General features: G+C 38.4%; 1 protein-coding gene across 17 annotated transcripts in view; it reads right to left on the minus strand.

Moving 5' to 3' along the window:
* Positions 1-20,036, minus strand: part of EPB41 (erythrocyte membrane protein band 4.1) — a 176,221-nt gene that overhangs the window by 21,120 nt on the left and 135,065 nt on the right. For 12 of the 17 annotated variants that reach the window (XM_073666146.1, XM_073666110.1, XM_073666144.1 and 9 more), the window contains 6 exons: positions 17,715-17,899; positions 17,462-17,521; positions 14,899-14,940; positions 11,067-11,129; positions 5,018-5,197; positions 2,082-2,132 (listed from right to left, as the gene is read on the minus strand). In XM_073666146.1, coding sequence (XP_073522247.1) covers positions 2,082-2,132; positions 5,018-5,197; positions 11,067-11,129; positions 14,899-14,940; positions 17,462-17,521; positions 17,715-17,899 — 581 coding nt within the window. The remainder of the gene's footprint in view (positions 1-2,081; positions 2,133-5,017; positions 5,198-11,066; positions 11,130-14,898; positions 14,941-17,461; positions 17,522-17,714; positions 17,900-20,036) is intronic. The other 5 variants (XM_073666147.1, XM_073666148.1, XM_073666150.1 and 2 more) reach the window with 2 other exon arrangements.

Raw genomic sequence — 20,036 nt, forward strand, 5'->3', positions numbered from 1 at the left:
CTTATCCCAGCAATTTCTATGAGATTTTGCAAGATCTGAGAACATGATCAGGATTTTTCCTTACAGAATTTCATGTGCGTTAAAAGTGGCATGTCCATTCTTTGTGCGTTTTTCCTATACAAGCATTGGAAAAAATGCATGTAAAATCCAAAGGCAAAAACGCATCAAAACCGCTGTGTTTTTGCTGCCAAGAGGTGCAGAACCTTGCAGAAACGCTGCAGAAATTTCTGCAAGCAAATCCTGATCGTGCGCACAAAACCTTAGAGGTTACTTTAGATTCCTCTGTGACCTCAGAGACAATCATAAGCTTTTCTCTTGAAGTGATCTTTGTTGGGCGACAACACCCGGAGAGGGTTATAATGGTCTTGCATTTCCTCCATTTATACACAACCTGACTGACTGTGGTTTGGTGGAGTCCAATTTTTAGAGAGATGTTTTGCAACCTTTTCCAGCATGTTGGGCATCAACATCTCTTCTGAAGTCCTCAGAAATCTACTTTGTTTATGCCATGATACACTTCCACAAACATCAAAGCATAACCACGGGCACTGAAAACAAGCCCAACAACCAAAGTATAATTAACCATAAATCTATTAATTACATAAAAATTCAAACAATGATAAAAAAAAGGGCTGCTGAAAAAAGACAGGGCTGCACACTCCTTAAATCATAGTATCTCTGATTGTAAACGCACATATTCTCATCTGTGTATATAGACAAAACTATACAGTGACAAATAGTCACTACCCACTCAAACCATACATTATAATACCCTAGTTATCCAATATCTCCATATCATAAATATAATATACAATTATATTATATACTCTGCAATATATATATATATATGCAATATACTCTGGTTGTTGGGCTTGTTTTCAGTGCAAGTAGTTATGCTTTGATATCCATGTGGAGTTATGGCCTTTTGAACAAAAGTATGTATTCTGGAATGAGTTAATTCTGTGATTAATACTTCCACAAACATGTTGTGAAGAGCAGACTTTGATACATCCCTGTTCTTTAAATAAAACAGGTCAACCTCTCTCACCTGATTGTCATCCTATTGATTGAAAGCACCAGACTAATTTCATCTTCAAATTGTCTGGTAATCTTAAAGGTTTACACACTGTTGCCACTCAGACATGCAATGTTGGATCATTTTTTTTTTTTTTTTTTTTTTTTTTAAAAGATGAAGAAAAAGTCTAATATTTTTTATTTTTTTGGTTCTCTTTATCTGGGACTTCTTAAAAAGCTGATGTATATTGTAGTTTTTGATTACATTTCTGCAAAAATATGAAAAATTCTGAAGGTTTCACAAACTTTCATGCACCACTGTACATAAGAATTCCACATAATTTCCAATAATGGAATATTTAACATAACATAATGCAAATTAATGAGTTGACTACAAAACCACCGACACCAGATTAAGAATAAAGGCCTCCATAAATAAAGTGGCCGGACTCGCTGACCATGAGAAATTAATGTCTGATTCTTTTCTCTGGGAAATAAGCTGCTGCCAAAGCCATGTGTCAGCAGATGACTTCACTTGCACATTTGGCTAAACATTTGTGTGTATGGCGGAGTTGATGGAACAAGTGCTTGTCTAACTGCTAACACATACACCTTTAGGCCACTAAAGCACTAAGTGTTGGCAATTCTTTTGAGATGAATGAATGTAAACTTCCTTTGGCTCCATGGCACCTAAAAAGACCATACGGTTGCTTGTGTTTTAGATTGTAACTGATGACTATATATCATTTATTAAACACAAAACATAGGCTCCTGCGAAAAAGCGTTGTGTTTTGGGTCCCATTAGCATTTTGCAGGTGATGAAACTGAACATGCAGCCGTTATCTCAGCCGCCAATACAAGCCTCCCCTTAGCAGTCCTCAATTCTTATGTGCCATGCAAATCTTCATTTTGTAACATTATTCATGTGAAATGGCAGCGGTACAGCACTAATACAGCCTTTATAATCTCGGCTTCTATTAGCAAAAAAAAAAGAAGCAAGGAATGGTTTGCACATTGCCAGTTTGTGTAAATGCCTGGCCAGAGCATGATCTTAGCATTGGCATTACCTCTGACCCGCATACTTTCCGCTCAGTAGGTAAAACAAGAGCACGTTTAACCTGCATCCACATAGGAACAATAAAAGAATACATGAATATAGATAGTTGAAGCGAGAAATTAAGAACAGTTAAATTAAGAAAGTAGTAAATTCACAAAAAATGTCCACAACTTCTGTGTTTTTTACAGATACACAATGAATATACAAATAAAACACAATGGGATCATCACTCTGCAGTTTACTTAGTGGGACATGTAGGTGTTCTAGATTGGATCTGTAAGGAGAGAACCCAGGCATCACCATCATAAAAATGGTGCCGCTAGTTGACTCCACCTTTAACAAGTTCAGACATCTCTTAATGAAATTCGACAAGATCACATTGGGGTGTGCGCGCCAGTCGGAAATCGCTTTTAAAATGTAAGTCTATGGAGCCTCATTCGAACGGTCCCCAGACTTACTATGTAAAAGCCACTTCCGGCTCACACATGGAGCCCTGTGTCATCCGGCAAGTCAGAATAGACATTATATGACCAAGCAGAGGACAAGTGCAGCATTGGGAAAGGGGGAAAACGGCGATTGGTGAGTATATTACAGCACCTACCCTACATATACATTTACACCGTTTTAGGCAAGACAAAGGGTGGTAGGAGTGCGTCTTTAAGATGCACACGCACTAATGAAACTAAACCACGTGTTACACGCAATTATATATTTCAGTTCTTACCTTGAATTTTATTATTAATAGGAAAAAATATAAATGGAGATTTATTTTTAGAAGTCCAAGTCCATTAGTGAAAAACTGGAAAATGAGAGAGACAGAAAGCCCCACTGCTGCCTTTATCCTTTTCAATTGCACTAATACAAAATTAATAAAAAAAAATACTCACTAAGAAATCCACTATCCATACATACTCGAGTATAAGCCGAGTTTTTCAGCACATTTTTTGTGCTGAAAAAGCCCCCTTGGATTATACTTGGGTGTATATGCAAGTATACACATATTCCGTTAGTGGATAGTGGTGGGGGGGTTGCGGTGGTGGAGGAGCGGGGCACACACAGTAGCCGCTGCTGCAGCTACCACATGTGCCCGCTGCTAAAGGAAAAAGAAAATTCTCTCTTCTCCACTCCCATGGGCGTGGAGAAGAATGAATATTCATTCTCTTTAGTAGCAGCCAGAGGAGCGCTGAGCCGCAGCTCCTGCTGACAGTGCCCGCTACTAAAGAGAATGCATATCCACTCTTCCCCACACACATAGTCCCAGCGTGGAGAGGAGTGAATATGTCGGCAGCTCACATCAGCGTCTGAGTGCGCATGGCGTCACATGGCAGTGACGCCATGCGCTGCTCAGATGCTGACATAAGCTGCTGCAGCAGAACAGAACACAGTGCTTGAGTAGAGGTGAGGAAAAAAGTTGAGTATTAGGCTATGTGCCCACGATGCAGAAATGCTCCGGATTTTTCATGAGCGTTTCTGCATCTCCCTGGCAGAAAAAAAGCATGCAGATTTTACATGCGTTTTTATCTGCCAGGGACAAGCGTTTGTAGCATGCGATTTCGCATGCTTTTGTCAAGCGCTTTTCCAAGCGATTTTAGCATCACTTGGAAAAAGTGCTTGGGAGTTGGTCACACAATATAAATCCATGCAACCGGCATGGATTTATATTGTGTGACCAACATAATGTTAAAAAAAATAATAAAAAAAGAATTAGAACGTAAAACATAAAAAATAACCTGATACTCACCTTTCCCGGTCTGCTCCTGGCATCGCTGCTGGCTCCGTGGCGGGTACCAGGAATGTAAAATGACCTTCCATGACGTCAGGGGTCGCGTGACCTGTCACATGACCGCTGACATCATGGAAGGTCCTTTCAAATTACCGGTACCTGCTACGGAGTCAGCAGCGACGCTGGGAGCAGACAGAGGCCGCCAGAAGGTGAGTATATGGTTATTTTTTATTTTAATTCTTTTTTTTTTTTTTTTTTTTTTTTTTTTACTTACAGGTACTATGGTACCCAGGTCTGGAGGAAAATCTCCTCTTCTCCAGACCCGGGTACCATTGAATCGCATAATATCCGCATGTGTACATGTAGTCATGCGGATATTATGCGGTCCAATGCAAGTCAATGGCGGAGATTTTGCTGCGATTCCGCACAATTAATGGTTGTGCTGTGGATTTTTCCGCAATGATAATCCGCAGCGGAAATTTCCGCAGCATGTGCACAGCACATGCGGATTATCATTGAGAAACATGGGAGACCTATTAACAAGCGATTTTAATGCGGCGGAAACGCATTAAATCTACATTGTGGGCATACAGCCTAAGTGTTTATTTTTTTTTTTTATGTATGCAGTGATGGGGGTGCCATACATACCAGGATTGGAGGGATGAGGGGGCCATACATACCAGGATTTGGGATGAGAGGTGCCATACATACCAGGATTCGGGTTTCCTACCCTAGGCTTATACACGAGTCAATACGTTTTCCCAGTTTTGTGTGGCAAAATTAGGTACCTCGGCTTATACTCGAGTATATACGGTGTATGGATTTACCCTATGGCTCATCAAACACTATGAAAGTTATAATGCCAGATCTTGGCCAAAGCATTATTCGAATAATTACAACAGGAAGTTCCATTTTTCACGGTCCTCAGTTAACGTGGGCTAACAGACCAGATTAATAACAACTACTAATGTTAGCACCTTGATGCTATCGTTTACCACATGGTAGCCCACATGAAAACGTGGTTAAAAATCTTAATTCTCGTACTAGACTAATAGCAACAAGACCAGACTTTGTGACAAATTAAGACCTAAATTAATAAAAAAAATGAAAAAAAAAAAAAAGAGGTGTAAACTTAAAAATTTTTATTTTACATAGGAAAACTTATGAAATTAACCTTACATTTTTCACAGCCATAATGTCTGCATTTGGGCATTAAGACTTACCCCGTCATTGCCCGTTTGAACCTGTCCATTGAAACTGAGAGTACGGAAAGGAGAGTGGGTAGAAAGGCGTTTATCCCACTCGTTGGGACGTGGTGCAGGAACAGACTCCATAAAACTTTTCTTCAGCTCACGAATACTGGCATGGTGGCGAATTATTTCATCTTGAGTTTTCTCCAGGTCCTAATAGAATTTGATGGTATAGTGGATAGTAAGATCAATACAATGAAAAAATACAAAGATTGGAGAATACTCAGCAGAATGAGCATAAAAAAAATTTGAGGCAGAAAAGAGAAAAGTAAGGAAGCAAAGAAAGAAGAATGTTAAATGTTGAAGAGCTGAAGGCCATAGGAACCAAGGAACATGGACTGTAAAATGTTATGATCAGTGCCAAGAAAACAGCAAATGTGCTAAGCAAGTCACACTGCAAATCACATAGGTAAGAAAGCAACATAGAAAGCCAGTGTTAATTACAAGAGGGGGAAATACATCCACTCCCCAGAGAAAGCAGAGCCTGAAAATTCACTCCGCTCAGGAAAGTGGTTTATGGACTATTCATAAATGCCTTAATGTCTAAAAATGGAATAGTGTGCAATGCTGACTTATTTTATACAGATGCAGGTTTACTAGAACTTTTGGTGTTCGTAGGGATAAATATATGCAACATACTGTATATAACTACCAGACAAAATCCTCATTATGTTCTCGCCTACTCCGAATATATTGGAGGCCAGTGGACTTTGACATAAAGGACAATTTCCACTAGTGCCATCGATAATGGCTAATCATATCATATAAAATGGAGGTCACTGGAGTTGGACATAAAGTAGTTTCCACTAGTCATATCGAATAGATGTCGACCCTATACTAAACACTACTAAATAGGACCTTTCACCAGTTTTAGCATGTTAAACTGACCACATCATGGAATAGAAATTAATGAAACCGTTTTTATTTCTCATCTCTGTTACAAGGTAAGAGCAAGGGGGCATTAACATAGATAGGTTTCTTGGAGAGTGTACTTTTTCACCTTCAGGATACTGACCAATCAAACAGGAGCATCATGCTGAAGATAAGAGTACAGTCCCCCAGAGATGCTTACAAACAGGCTCTGTATGAAATATGCATTGACACACAGCCTTGCTCCCCTCACTGATCTCTGCAGCACCTTGTGTAGAGTACCACAGAGCTATGTGTCATTACAAACAACTCCTGCAGATTCCAACTCAACGCACTGTCAGCTCTGCTGTACTTCTAACTCCCCACACACTGACTGATGAGAGATGAAAGCTGCAAGGAATATTTGTAATGACACATAGCTCTGTTCTACAGAGTAGATGTTGGAATTGAAATCAGGGGCGTGTGTCATTACATGTCTTACATTCTCTGGGGCATGTTCTTTTCCTTCTCCCTTATACTTATGATTGTTCAACCTCATGCAGGGGAAGAAGTACACGTCAGCAAAAGCAAATCCCTGTTAATGCTCAGTTGAGCTCATCATAAAATTATAACCTAAACTGTAGAAGCAAATATTTCTGCAGAGTAAAGGAGAAATTAAAAACGACATACATTTTATTCAGCTCTGCAGCCAGTATTGCATGATGTGGCCAGTTTAACATGATGGAACTGGTGAAAGGCCCTCTTTAAAAAAAACAAACAAACAAAACGCTCAGGTCGCATAACGCTAAACCTACAGATATTTGGTTAATATGTGGTTAATAGCGTTATGAAGGTGCTCATCCTCCATAATGAAAGGCCGGTACCTGAGAGAAAACTAACTTTAGTCCTTTAGTCTAGAGCTGCTGGCTTTCAGTCCCGCAGGCATGGCTCACAATTCAGTGACCGTCGGCTGTAAGTATGCCCTGGGACGGTGACTGACAGCTGGCTCAGCAGTGGATCACTGATGTATAACTTAATGCATCATTGCATAAAGTTAATTTTCTCCTCCCAGGTGCTGCAGCACTTTTAATACAAATGGCCTGGAACCTTTATAACACTATTAACCTAAGTTATGAAAACAAAATAATTGAAGTAGAAATGTAAAGTCATCGTACAATATGGAGGTAATACACCATATTTGCAAGTTAATACCGTTATATCACCAGACAGGTTCCTTTTAAGTGTAGAGTCAGTGACGGCAAATAATTTGCCATTACATTGCGATTCTGACTGACAGTTACAAATTAATTTAAGTCTTTGATTCTTAGAAACTGAACATGGTGGACAAGTCATACTTTTTCGGTTTTGTGTGCTACAGCTTTACAGTAAGCAGAATTATGATTGCCAGCAACTCTAAAAACAAATAATAATAAAAAAAAATCCTATGGGGGATACTCCAGATGATTAATAGCAACATACATTAGAGGACATCATAGTCTTCTGGCACATCTGTAATGTCCAGTGTCCCAGTGTAATGAAAAGTATGATACAAAGATACCAGCATGTAGTTCTGCAGTCTTGAGAAATTGCTATATTTTATTTGCAGTTGTATCAGCTGTACATGTTGCTACATGCAGGCTAGCTGACAGTATTTCACATGACATTTAGATCAAGTACTTTTTGTGTTCTCACCACAAATTAAAAAGTAAAGACGAATAAATTCACAAGTGTGATTAACTCTTTGCAAATATTTACCAGTGTTATCCTGACTTTTCAGCTCTAACCAGTAAGTATTCAGTCAAATGATGTATCATACAAAACAGTGTTCACATAATAATAATAATGACAGTTCTAGATAAGTAAATGCTCGATTCAGGAGATGGGCTGTAATTGGATGGATGAAAACATGAAGGATGGATCTTGCCAATATTTGGCATGGGCAATTGTACCAAGGGCATAGACAGACTAACAACCTATTCTGTATCTTTAGAACATTTTTCTACTGTTACAAACTACACAAAACTGTGGAGCCACAAATTTCTTGAGAGTCAAAGAAAACAAGAACGCCATAATTTTTTTAGCGACAGGTTACAGACAAAAGCCCTGTAAGATGACTTTAGTGCTGTTACAGGCTGTGTCTTATTGGCATGCATTAAAACTTCACATCACAGGTATACTAGCTGGCATACACACAATGAGCCTTGTTAAAACACGTATAAGCACAGAATTGCAAAACATAAAGTTATAACCAGCTTCACTGGTAACAAAATAGCAGACAACTCAAACACAAAACAACCTGAAGACAAATTATAAAACATTCTTTTATGGCACGTATAATTATGCAGCAGAGGTCCTAACATGAAGACAAGATGTACTATATCCCATCCTTAGCAGGTACATCAACTTAGGTAAATTTGCCTGCTCCGGAGCACCAAAGGTCTGGTATACAACTTTCAAAAGCATCAAATACACATATAGATGCGTTGCAAAGCCATTATTCTTATGAGCCCCATCTCCCATCTGTGATAGAGATGTATACCGTATATTAGGAAAGGATAATTATAAACAGTGGGGGAAATAAGTATTGAACAAGTCACCAATTTTCTAAGTAAATATATTTCTAAAGGTGCTATTGACATCAAATTCTCACCAGATGTCGGTAACAACCCATCCAATGCACACAGGCAAAGAAATCAAACCATAGCTATTCATAAATTAAGTTATGTGTAATAATGAGAAATGACACTAGGAAAAAATATTGAACACGCTTAATGAAATGTATTTAATACTTTGTAGAAAAATATCTGTTGGTGATGACCTCTTCAAGACTCCTCCTGTATTGAGAAACTAGTCACATGCACTGCTCATGTGTGATTTTGGTCCATTCTTCCACACAAGCACTTTTCAAATCCTGAAGGTTCTGTTGGCTCCTTCTATGTGAAGGACTTGAGATCGCTCACTACTTTTACCCATCATGAGATGTTTCTTGTCTGGAACCATGGTAATAAGATACCTTTTTATAGGCCATCAGTTGAACCAGTTGAAATTATTTTTCACTAAGTGGCTGGATTGCTTTCCAATTACTGATAGTTTTCGGCTGGTGTCATTTCTTTCCATGGCTTTTTGCACCTCTCTTCCCTCATGTGTCCAATACTTTTTCCCTGTGTCATTTCTTATTATTACACAACTTAATTTACGGATATCTATGGTTTGATTTCTTTGCCTGTGTTGATTGGATGGGATGTTACCGACATCTGGTGAGAATTTCATGTCAATATCAGCCTTAGAAATATGTTTACTTAAAAAATTGGTGACTTGTGCAATACTTATTTCACCCGCTGTGTGTAATATAGATATCACTGTGAAAGTGTTTGCCCCCTTCCTGATTTCTTATTCTTTTGCATGTTTGTCACTTAAATGTTTCAGATCACAAAACAAATGTAAATATTAGACAAAGAAAACACAAGCAAACACCAAATGCAGTTTTTAAAGGCAGCTGAAGTGCACTAAGGTTATGCAGCAGGACAATGATCCAAAACACACCAGCAAGTGCACCTCTGAATGGTTTAAGAAAAACAAAATTAAGACTTTGGAGTGACCTAGTCAAAGTCCTGACCTTAATCCAATTGAGATGCTGTGGCATGACCTTAAAAAGGCGGTTCATGCTTGGAAACCCTCCAATGTGGCTGAATTACAACAGTTTTGCAAAGATGAGTGGGCCAAAAATCCTCCAGAGTGTTGTAAAAGACTCATTGCCAGTTATCGCAAACACTTGATTGCAGTTGCTGCTGCAAAGGGTGGCCCAACCAGTGATTAGGTTTAGGAGGCAATCACTTTTTCACACAGGTCCCTGTAAGTTTGGATTTCTTTTTCCCTTAGTAATAAAGACATTCATTTAAAAATCGCATTTTGTGTTTACTTGTGTTATCTTTGTCTAATATTTACATTTTTTTGTAAGCTGAAACATTTAAGTGTGAAAAACGTGCCAAAGAATAAGAAATTAGGAAGGGGGAAAAACTATTTTTCACACCACTGTATATATATGCGTTCTTTCCTTACTCGGTCATCTGCTCACAGAAAGAACAATGGATTACATATTATGAATGCATTATTAAAGGTTATACTTTTAGCAACCAGTCTTTGTAGTCTCAGTGCATCAAAAACTAAAAATATAGCAACTTTGTATTAGGTCTTAATTTTACAAATTTTGTCTGTGCAGATACTTTGCAAAAGTATGTACCTCCATGGTAACCAAACAGACAAAGCAACCCTGCTTAGTCTGCCATTTAAAAGTGTAACAGTGGTTTTCATTTTTATTTAATTACTCAATAGAACATATGAAAATAAGCAACTTTGTAATATATTTTCAGAGAAATCTGCTTCCTCCTTCTCCTGGATTTATCTTTCATTCTTAATTCAAGGATAATATTTGTATTTTTTTAAAAACAGATTTTCCAATTACGGAGATAGGAGGAGATGCTAGTTGGTGCTTGTAAAATTCTATGGTGAGGGAAGAAGGAGGAGGAGCAGGAAACAAACATTTTTCTGAAAGTTCTCCTGAAATGACAGTTTTTCATAGAACTTTATGAGCACCAACCATCATCTCCCATCTTAGCAGTGGGAAAATCTGTGTCTACTGAAGACAGATTTTACCTATGATTTGAGAATTTTGAGAATGAGTCCAGTAGTAGAAAGAAGCAGATTTCTCTAATAAGATATATTATAAACTTTTGTAGTTTTCATGTGTACTATTGCTTTAAAAAAAAATAAAATATTAGATACTCCAAGTCATTGCTCTTCCATCTATCCCCTACAGAATATATAGGTTTGTATAACGTTGGCGACATCTAGAAGAAAATATGACTGCAGAAGCAGACTGCATTGGGGTTGCCTGTTTGTTGCCATGGATGTGCATAGGAGCTGTAGAACTAGAGTTGTAGTTTTATTTTGGATGCAAATGGAATCAAAGTAAAAAATGAAGCTCAGGAGCATTCAAATATCTTCTAGATGAAATTATTCAAACTGAAGACTCAGCTTTGGAGACATGCAACAACAAAACAAACAAATTGTAAAACATGCAAAAATAAATAAACACGCAGACAGTCGGCACAACAAAAAAAAAAAAAATAAATTACAAAAGAAAAAAGTGTAAACCGCATGATTTAATACCAACCTCCAACATTAAATTGCTATGTCTGATATATATGTTTTCACCCTCTAGTTTCTTTGCTCTTTTCTGTGAACGTGAACAAAAATAAATAGAAAAAAAAAAACAATGAAAATTAAAAATCGTTAATTCTACAGTGGGGAAAGTGACAAATGAAAGCCATAGTCAAAGGTATTTTATTTTTTTAATTTTTCCTCTTCCACTCATAATAATGGTGCAATTTTAGTGAAACTAATATGTAAGAAAATGTATTAGATTTCAATTTAAATTGTTCTCCATTACTTTGCCAGAGCAGAGTTGCAAAGAAAAAAAAAAAAAAGGGATTTAAAATCATAAAAGGGCCTCAAGTATAAAACTACTAATTATTGAAGATAATTCATAATGCACGTCATACAGTATATGAAATCTGCTGCAGACAAAAGTGGAGAATTTTGTGGTGCTTATTAATATGGAATAATTCCAGGTTTATCTCTAATGCAGCCTTCCTCACAGATCTGTTCTCAAAATGGCTGCACCAAGCCCTGCGTACCCAAAGCCCCCTAATTTACATAGTTAATCATACTGTTTTTATATAAAATGATATTACTAACATCTACAGTATCAGGAAGAATTCTATAGGGGCTAAGTCCCTTATGTGAATGTCTAAATAGTTCAATATCATTTTGGGTTTGATAGACTGCCTTTAAAATGATAAACTGGAGAGTGCAAAAGCAGGAGACAACGATCACATGGCCATGATATGAAAAACGTATATAAACTTTATTCAAACATTTATTTGCATACAAAAAATATAGAACAGAATGTCAAGAAGACAAATGAGTACCAAATCGACATACAATTTATAAAAGCATGAATAAAAACAAGCAGGTAACACATAAGATGCAGGTGTCATGTCTCACCACTACTTTCCTCTCCATTGTCAAGTGTTAAGAGACTATAACAAATGTATAAAGAGGGACACCCCGAGGAAAATCAATATATATTATAAATAGCCATATCTCAAGGTGAACATCTCATATCCTTAATGTCTCACATAATCAGCGATTAAACAGTTACCTAGGTGGGAGGCTGAGAACCCGCACGATACGTGCTTCCCCAACGCGCTTTTCGGCGCCGAAACGCGCGTCGGGGAAGCACGTATCGTGCGGGTTTTCAGCCTCCCACCTAGGTAACTATGTTTAATCGCTGATTATGTGAGACATTAAGGATATGAGATGTTCACCTTGAGATATGGCTATTTATAATATATATTGATTTTCCTCGGGGTGTCCCTCTTTATACATTTGTTATAGTCTCTTAACACTTGACAATGGAGAGGAAAGTAGTGGTGAGACATGACACCTGCATCTTATGTGTTACCTGCTTGTTTTTATTCATGCTTTTATAAATTGTATGTCGATTTGGTACTCATTTGTCTTCTTGACATTCTGTTCTATATTTTTTGTATGCAAATAAATGTTTGAATAAAGTTTATATACGTTTTTCATATCATGGCCATGTGATCGTTGTCTCCTGCTTCGGCACTCTCCAATTTATAGTTTTTCAACGATTGGCCACCTATGTATATATCCAATGAGTGGGTTGCACCATGGATGGTTCATGTTTACCCTTTTTGAGAGAGATATATATATATATATATATATATATATATATATATATATATATATATATATATATATATATATATATATATATATATATATATATATATATATATATATATATATATATATATATCTATCTATATCTATATTGTGCAACTCTATACTCTGCTCTAATTCACATCTTTGCTTTTAAAATGAGGCTGATGGACCGGTCTCATCACATGAATGGTTATTAATCGCCATATGTGCAGTGTGAGAAAGAGCGATGAAGGGGGAGAAACTCATTTATTGAGAAATGCAACAAAATCATGTCCCCTCCACGTTTGTTAAAATAAAACAAAGGATTTTTTTTAATGTACTTTACTTTAAATGCCTGAATTTACCTATTATGGAATCATTTCTCTTTCTTACTGAAGTGTATTAGTATATACATATTTTAATACTGCAAAGTAATTGTGATCAGTTTTGCATAACTGTTAAATAAAACTATAAAAACAAAACAAAAACAAACACAACATAAAATAAGCACATGCAAAGGTTTCTTCATGAATTTTGCATGTCTTCGTAAATGCAGAATAAGAACAGTATATAAAGTAAGCTGGTAAAGCTCCTGTGTTTTACAATGTCCATGCTTTAGAATGGCTGGCAATAGAAAACACTGGGCCTGGTTTATCTAAGATCACATAAAAACCAAGCACTCTGAAGCTTCAGTGATGTGCAGGAAATTAGCTTCACCAAGATTAGTTCCTGTGGGGCGTATGGTCACTTTTGATAATGGAGGCCCCAATCTTTCATGGCTTGGTTCTTATTTATATTATTGGAAGTTAAAAGGTTTTTTCCATCAAGTTTTAAATCCCAATTGGCTTGCTCTATCAAGATATAACGTTACCCACCTTGCCCTGTTCTCAGACGCTGCGCCCAGTCTTTGTGGACAAGCAGCTGTCATGACTACAGTACACTAGACCAAGACCACTGCAGTCAATCATTTGGCTCAGCTGTCTTGTGCCAATTACATCGGCAACATTGCTGAGCGGTGATGTAGTTACGACTACAGCCGGTCAGCGAATCTAGGGAGAATTCGGTGGAGAGACAGCTCTGGAGCATGGAAAACAGAGTAACCTACCTTAGTATATTATTTTGAACAAGAAAAGGCTGATAATCATAAGCAGCCTATTAATGGAAAGTCCACTTCAAATCTTCGGAAAATAAGTATTATAAGGAAGAGTCATAAAACGGTCTTAACACCCTCCACTCTGTCCGTCCCCCAAAAAGAGCCTGTCCTGCCCAAAGCAACCAATGTGTTATTTCTTTAATCAGCAGGAGACTGCAAGAGGGGTTCCACCTATCTTTGCTTTCAGCTTACAGTCTTGAGACCATGAGGAAAGCGAGTTTTTTAGCCCTTTCACTAGCTGTTGGTGCGGCCTGTAGTCTTGGGGCACAGCCTTGCTGCATGGGTGTGATGTGGCACCAGTTGGCGCATCATCTTTAAGGTCAGGGACCCACTGAGATTCGTTGTGATGTGGCAGTGGACTTCATACAGTCTGAACATGCAGTTCTTAGTTTAAACATTCTGATCAGTTTTGTAAATTTTTGCTTAGCCGGAATAGATCAACATACAAGTTTTGTATGTGCAGTCCATGCCTTTCTACAGCTATGATACAACTAGTTTCTTTCTTAAAGTGTTATAGAGAAATGAAAACAGCTGTTGGCTAATTGGCCATTGCTTTGACAATACTGGGTGAATATTAAGTTCATCAAACCTGCAGATTTTCTATTGGATAGCAATTCGTAACAATTGGGGGGGAATGAGACATTTTATAAATCTGTCACTCTTTACCTTACACTGTGTAGAAATATCATTTGCCCAGCTTCCCATCTTCTCTAGTACACTCCCAATAAACACCCACGAGGGATTAGGTCAAGATCACCAACTTCTTGTTACAAAGCCATGTGAGGATATTTGGTGAAGGGAAAAGGATGTTTGTACCTCAAGTCAGAGCTAGCAAGTTTCTATGCAACAATGTAAAGGTCTTTGCACCACTGTGGTTCGCATTACCACTTTTCTTGCTGTAGTTAATATAGAATAAACCATAATGTACACAGGCCAATAACACAACATTCACTTGCTAGTTACCGGTGAGTGCTTTCTAGGTACATGGTTGGAGGGTGTCTCCAATATGCACAGGACCAATTAGTAAAACACATAGTAATAGTAAAACCAACACTGTGCTAACCTTCCTCATGCGAACTATCTCTTCCTCTTTTTCAGCTGGTTGCTATAGAAAAGACATGGGAGAAAATTAAAAAGACAAATTAATACTTACAAACATTTAAAACCAGGCCTATGGAGTTGGTGTCTATTTTGGTGGAGTCGGAATAAAATGGACCGGCTCCAACTCCTAAAATATATAATAAATTGGGTAGAGTAGATAAATGCAGTTTGTGGGGAATATTTTTTCATAAGAATTTGGGAAAGTTATGAAATGTCCTATAAATGTCTGTCCTATTCCTGATCTAAGGGTCTAGACTTTTAGCTGAGATTAATCTGTGATACAGTAAATTTATCACTTAAACATGAGCCATGTATGAGGGAGTCGGAGTTGGAGTCGGTGTCATGGAAATTGAGGAGTCGGAGGTTTGGCTTACCGACTCCACAGCCCTGGTTAAAACTCAAATAAAAATGAACAAAAACATAATATACAGTAGAAACTAAGCAACTAAACTAACCATTACACATCAGGTCACTACATTGGCTCCCAGACAGAGGAAGATCTGAGCCAGGGTAAATTTTTGATCTTGTGACATTTAGTCTATACATTATAATTAAACATGGTTCGACCACTCCCAGCTGAGCAGGCGGGGAGAAACCGGCAGGGACCTTCCTCCAGGCCTAGTCACCTTGTCCCAGCTGTGCTTTCAAATATGTTTTTTATCCGGAAATGCTGCAGCGTTTCAGAGCAAAACACTAATGATTAGAAAGCAGGATTCGGTCTCTGATTCAAGCTGCACATCCCTCAGGCAGCAGGAATCAGCTTATAGTCATTTAATAAACTCTTGAAGGGAACCTACTTTTAAAAATGTTGTAGAGAACAAATGGGATAATCTCCTGCACGGTCCTGATCGGTTTCATCGGCTAGTGGCCAAATTAAGCTCTGCCTCTTTGTAGTAGGACAAAAGATTGCTAAGCCCCGCGCCCTTGACAGCCAGGGACAACAGCAGGGAGGTTTCTGCCTCAGACAGTTGTATTACAGCCAGACGCAAAAAAAACAGTAACGAGAAAGGAGGAAACATGACTAAGCACCAGAAAAGAGGCAAACAATTCTGTAATCCGAGATGAAACGACATTGAAGAAAAAGAAATTAAACCCTTCCAGACATGCAATGAAGAAATGAAATGGGATACAAGTGTGGAGCTCATTACACTGCACAGACTGAAGCAAATGGGGAACAGGGTTAAGTGAGAAGCTTTACTTATTTATTAGTACTTGTGGGAAATAGTTGTTGGCTTTGGGGACATCATACAACGTGAGGGGCATCCTACTGCATGGGGGGGTTGTGTGAAAAACATCATACTGTGTGTAAGGACATCATACTCTGGGGTGCTGTTGGGGACACCATACTATGTGCATCATATTGTGATGGAAGCTGTTAATCAAAATACAAAATGGGCCTACTAACAGGAGCGGTATGATTTACTTTGTTTCATAAACTATACAAAATAGCAAAAAAATTATTATTTTTTTATTAGCAGCTACAGGTAAGAAAACATGTTACTATAAGCTCTATGGTAACATGTAGTAGCAGTAGCAGCGAGTCAACATACTTAATTCTACTCATTGTTATTATTGATATATATTATTACTGCTCGATATTAAGTGATATTAAGTGATTGGTGATGAACATTAAGTTCAGCCTGTTGGTTCAGATACTGGAAGCCTGTGCTAGAATTTCTTCTGCGGTGTTGCTATCAGTGTGTCAAGAGTGGGAGAAGAGGGTTGCATTGACAATCCAACACTTTGCAGCACTTTGAACACATTTTATAAGTGGTCATAAACTTGTAAAAAACTCATGAAAGAATAAAGTTACGTTAAAACCAAGCACACCATTGTTTTTCTTATGAAATTCTCAATAACTCTGATGTCTCACATGACCCTCTTCCCATTGAAAAAAATAAAGTTGGATCCAAAATGGCCGACTTCAAAATGGCCGCCATGGTCACCACCCATGTGGAAAACTTTTCCCCCTCCCATATACTAATGTGCCACAAACAGGAAGTTGATATCACCAACCATTCCCATTTAATTTAGGTGTATCCATATAAATGGCCCACCCGGTATAATGGAAAGATTTACATCTCTTGTGTATTTTGGAGACACTTCTGATTCCAGCTTACTGATACAGAAAAGTGAAAATGTCTGAAGAATAAATGGATGTGTGGAGATATAAAAACATATTAGAAAGTCAGTCATTCATGTAGGAGACGGGAGGTAGACATGAAGGGGGAAAAATACCAAAAAACAGTTTCTTAAATAGTCTATTAAAACAACTTATTAATTGGCCCAGAGTGCTGTACAAAGGCAAATAAAAACAAAGAACAACAAGTCTAGAAGGAAAGTATACTTTTTTTTACTTTATGCAGCACTCTGGGACAATTAATAACTTGGACAACCACTTTTGAGAGGACCATGCATACATTACTTAGCAAAAATCACCTACTACCATCAATACGTGCACACATTCCTATTCCTCTTAATAAAATGTGGACATCATTCTGTATTAAGTATGCTGCCAAACTAACCTGCACTTGGTCGCCATTGACAGTGGGAGAAGCTTTATTCTGTGGTGGAGTTTTTGCACCCTAAATTAATAAAAATAACAAATATAAAATATAGACAAATATTGCAACTCACATTGAAAAGCAAGACTATTGTTAATTTGTACAACTAATTAACTAGCACAAAGTGGCACATGACTTCTAGTAAAGGATAAATGGCACTCTACGGTCTACAATGAACCTGAATGAGGGAGTACAGGGCGAGGAATGGACAGACCTTAGGAGAACTCTTGGGCTCTTTGACTTGGTCCTGTGGCTTCCTCTCCTCTCTCTTAGTGGAGGAATCCTCTACTCTGCGTGCTGCAGACTCTCTGGATGGGGTAGGCTGTACAACTACTTGGCTGTGAGTAATGACAGGAGCAGAGACAGGACGGGTATTGCGTTCTGGGGTCGCCACTGCAGCTATCAAATAAAGTAAAGAAGATTAGTGTGCCAATAAATGACATTACCTCAATGTTTTATTTTCTAGTTTAATGTAACCAAGATTGGCTGCACATAAAAGCACAATAAGAGAAGAATAAAAGAAGAACAGCTCTGGTTCTGTAAAAGCCAGTCTGCTCTGCAAGGAGCTCCCATTGAATCTGATACACAAGTCCAATACTAGCTCTATTCACAGTGTAAAGGCATAATGTCAGCATCATGGCTTAAAAGCAATGTGTCATCACAAAAGGAGCTATTAACTTTTTATCCTGAAATATTGGCAATTTCACTCTGGTCACTGGGCCTCATAATAGACTTGAGACTTCCTATAGAGATCACTGCTCCGCAGTTATCACCTCGTCACAGGTAGGATTACAATGACTGATAATGTCTCTATTATATGATGCAGCACTGACAATAAGCCTTGGTCACAGATCACATCCACCTTGCACAATGCAGAGCTGCAGCTCAAGCAAGATGTCTGACCTCATAATTATGTACAGAAGATGGAATATAACAATCTAATATTAAAAAAATATGCCTTTATTGTATCCCTAACACACATTACAAAGCAAAAAATGGCAGAGTAAGATCACTTCATTTTCGAACTCAGGCAGTTGTATTCCATTTAAAGAGAACTTGTCACATGAAAAAATTATTTTAACTCTTCAGATATGGGGTTAATCTGCAGGTTACTAACGTTCTGAACCTACCCACTGCCACTTAGACCCCCACTGCCAGGAGGAAATGAGCTTTACTCCTCCCTGGCATGGCTCTGGTTTCAGTCAGGAGGCAGAGCAGTCACGGGTTGAGTTACTGCTCTGTGTATAGAGAGCGGCGACTGGTACTGCACCCGCCAGCACTGACTGACAGCTCACTCAGCATTAGGGTCGGCTGTCAGTCAGTGTCAAGAGTGTGGTTACAGCTGCCGCTTCCTATACACAGAGCAGTGACTGAACTCAACCAGCATCGCCCCTGTGACTAAATGCCTAACACTGCAGGGAGGAATAAAATTAATTTCTATATGACAGTTATCCAAAAGTGACACTATTCTAAAAATGGAATCCCTCAAGTTGCTCAAAACCACATTCAAGAAGTATATTAACCCTTTAGGTGTTTCACAAGAATTGTTGGAATGTGGAAGAAAATGAACATTTAACTTTTTTTCACAAAAATTTTACTTTAAACCCAATTTTTTTAAATTTTCCCAAGGGTACTAGGATAAAAATGGACCCCAATATTTGTTGTGAAATTTCTCCTGAGCATGCAGATACCCCATATGTGGAGAAAAAACACTGTTTGGGCGCTGTCACGCCAGGTGTGGGAAAGACTTAGCGCAACACAGAGGGAAAGGGAGCCTATACACTAGGAAAAGGGGGAAGTGGAGACCTCCTAGACTGGCCTAGTGTCACCCTGTCTCAACTACTGTCCCTATATTGCTTCTTCAGCAATCGCTGAACGTGTGCCTCGCCTTGTCTTTCCCTGGTGTACGGCTAAGGCTAGGGATGGGAGGAGATGAGCACTAGTCGATCTCACTAAACTCTATAGACAAACAGGGGGAGAATGCTTAGCTTTAGGCGACTCCAAACAAATGCGAAGTCTGCCTCAAGCTCCAGAGAGGACGAAGTACTGCTCTTGCTAAGCCTTTCACAAGTATAAATGAATATAGCTGGCACCTTCCTCTCAGACACACCAGGTACATACCCAGGCCAGGGAGCTAATTACCAGAGGGAGGTAGCCGCTAAGTCCTAGAGACAGCCTCTCATCTAAGAAGATGTCTGTAATGCCAAACAGAGATCTCCTGCAACCAACTGCAGGGCGACTGTCACCTCTGATACACCAGTGACAGGCGCATGGCAGGGCTCGGAACGGAAGGAGCGCCATTTGACTTTTTGAATGCAAAATTTGCTGAAATAATTAGCGGACGCCATGTTGCATTTGTAGAGCCCCTGATGTGCCTAAACACCACAAGTGACCCCATTTTGGAAACTAGACCCCCCTCAAGGAATTTATCTTCACAGAACGTTGAACTGTGAAATTTAAAAAATATTTTTTTTTCACAATAATGTTGTTTTAGCCCCCAATTTTTTCATTTTCACAAGGATAGTAAGAGAAAATG

This window comes from Phyllobates terribilis, unplaced genomic scaffold (genome assembly GCF_046119375.1).
Source record: "Phyllobates terribilis strain yellow unplaced genomic scaffold, ASM4611937v1 Scaffold_2__4_contigs__length_985480577, whole genome shotgun sequence".
Classification (NCBI taxonomy): domain Eukaryota; kingdom Metazoa; phylum Chordata; class Amphibia; order Anura; family Dendrobatidae; genus Phyllobates; species Phyllobates terribilis.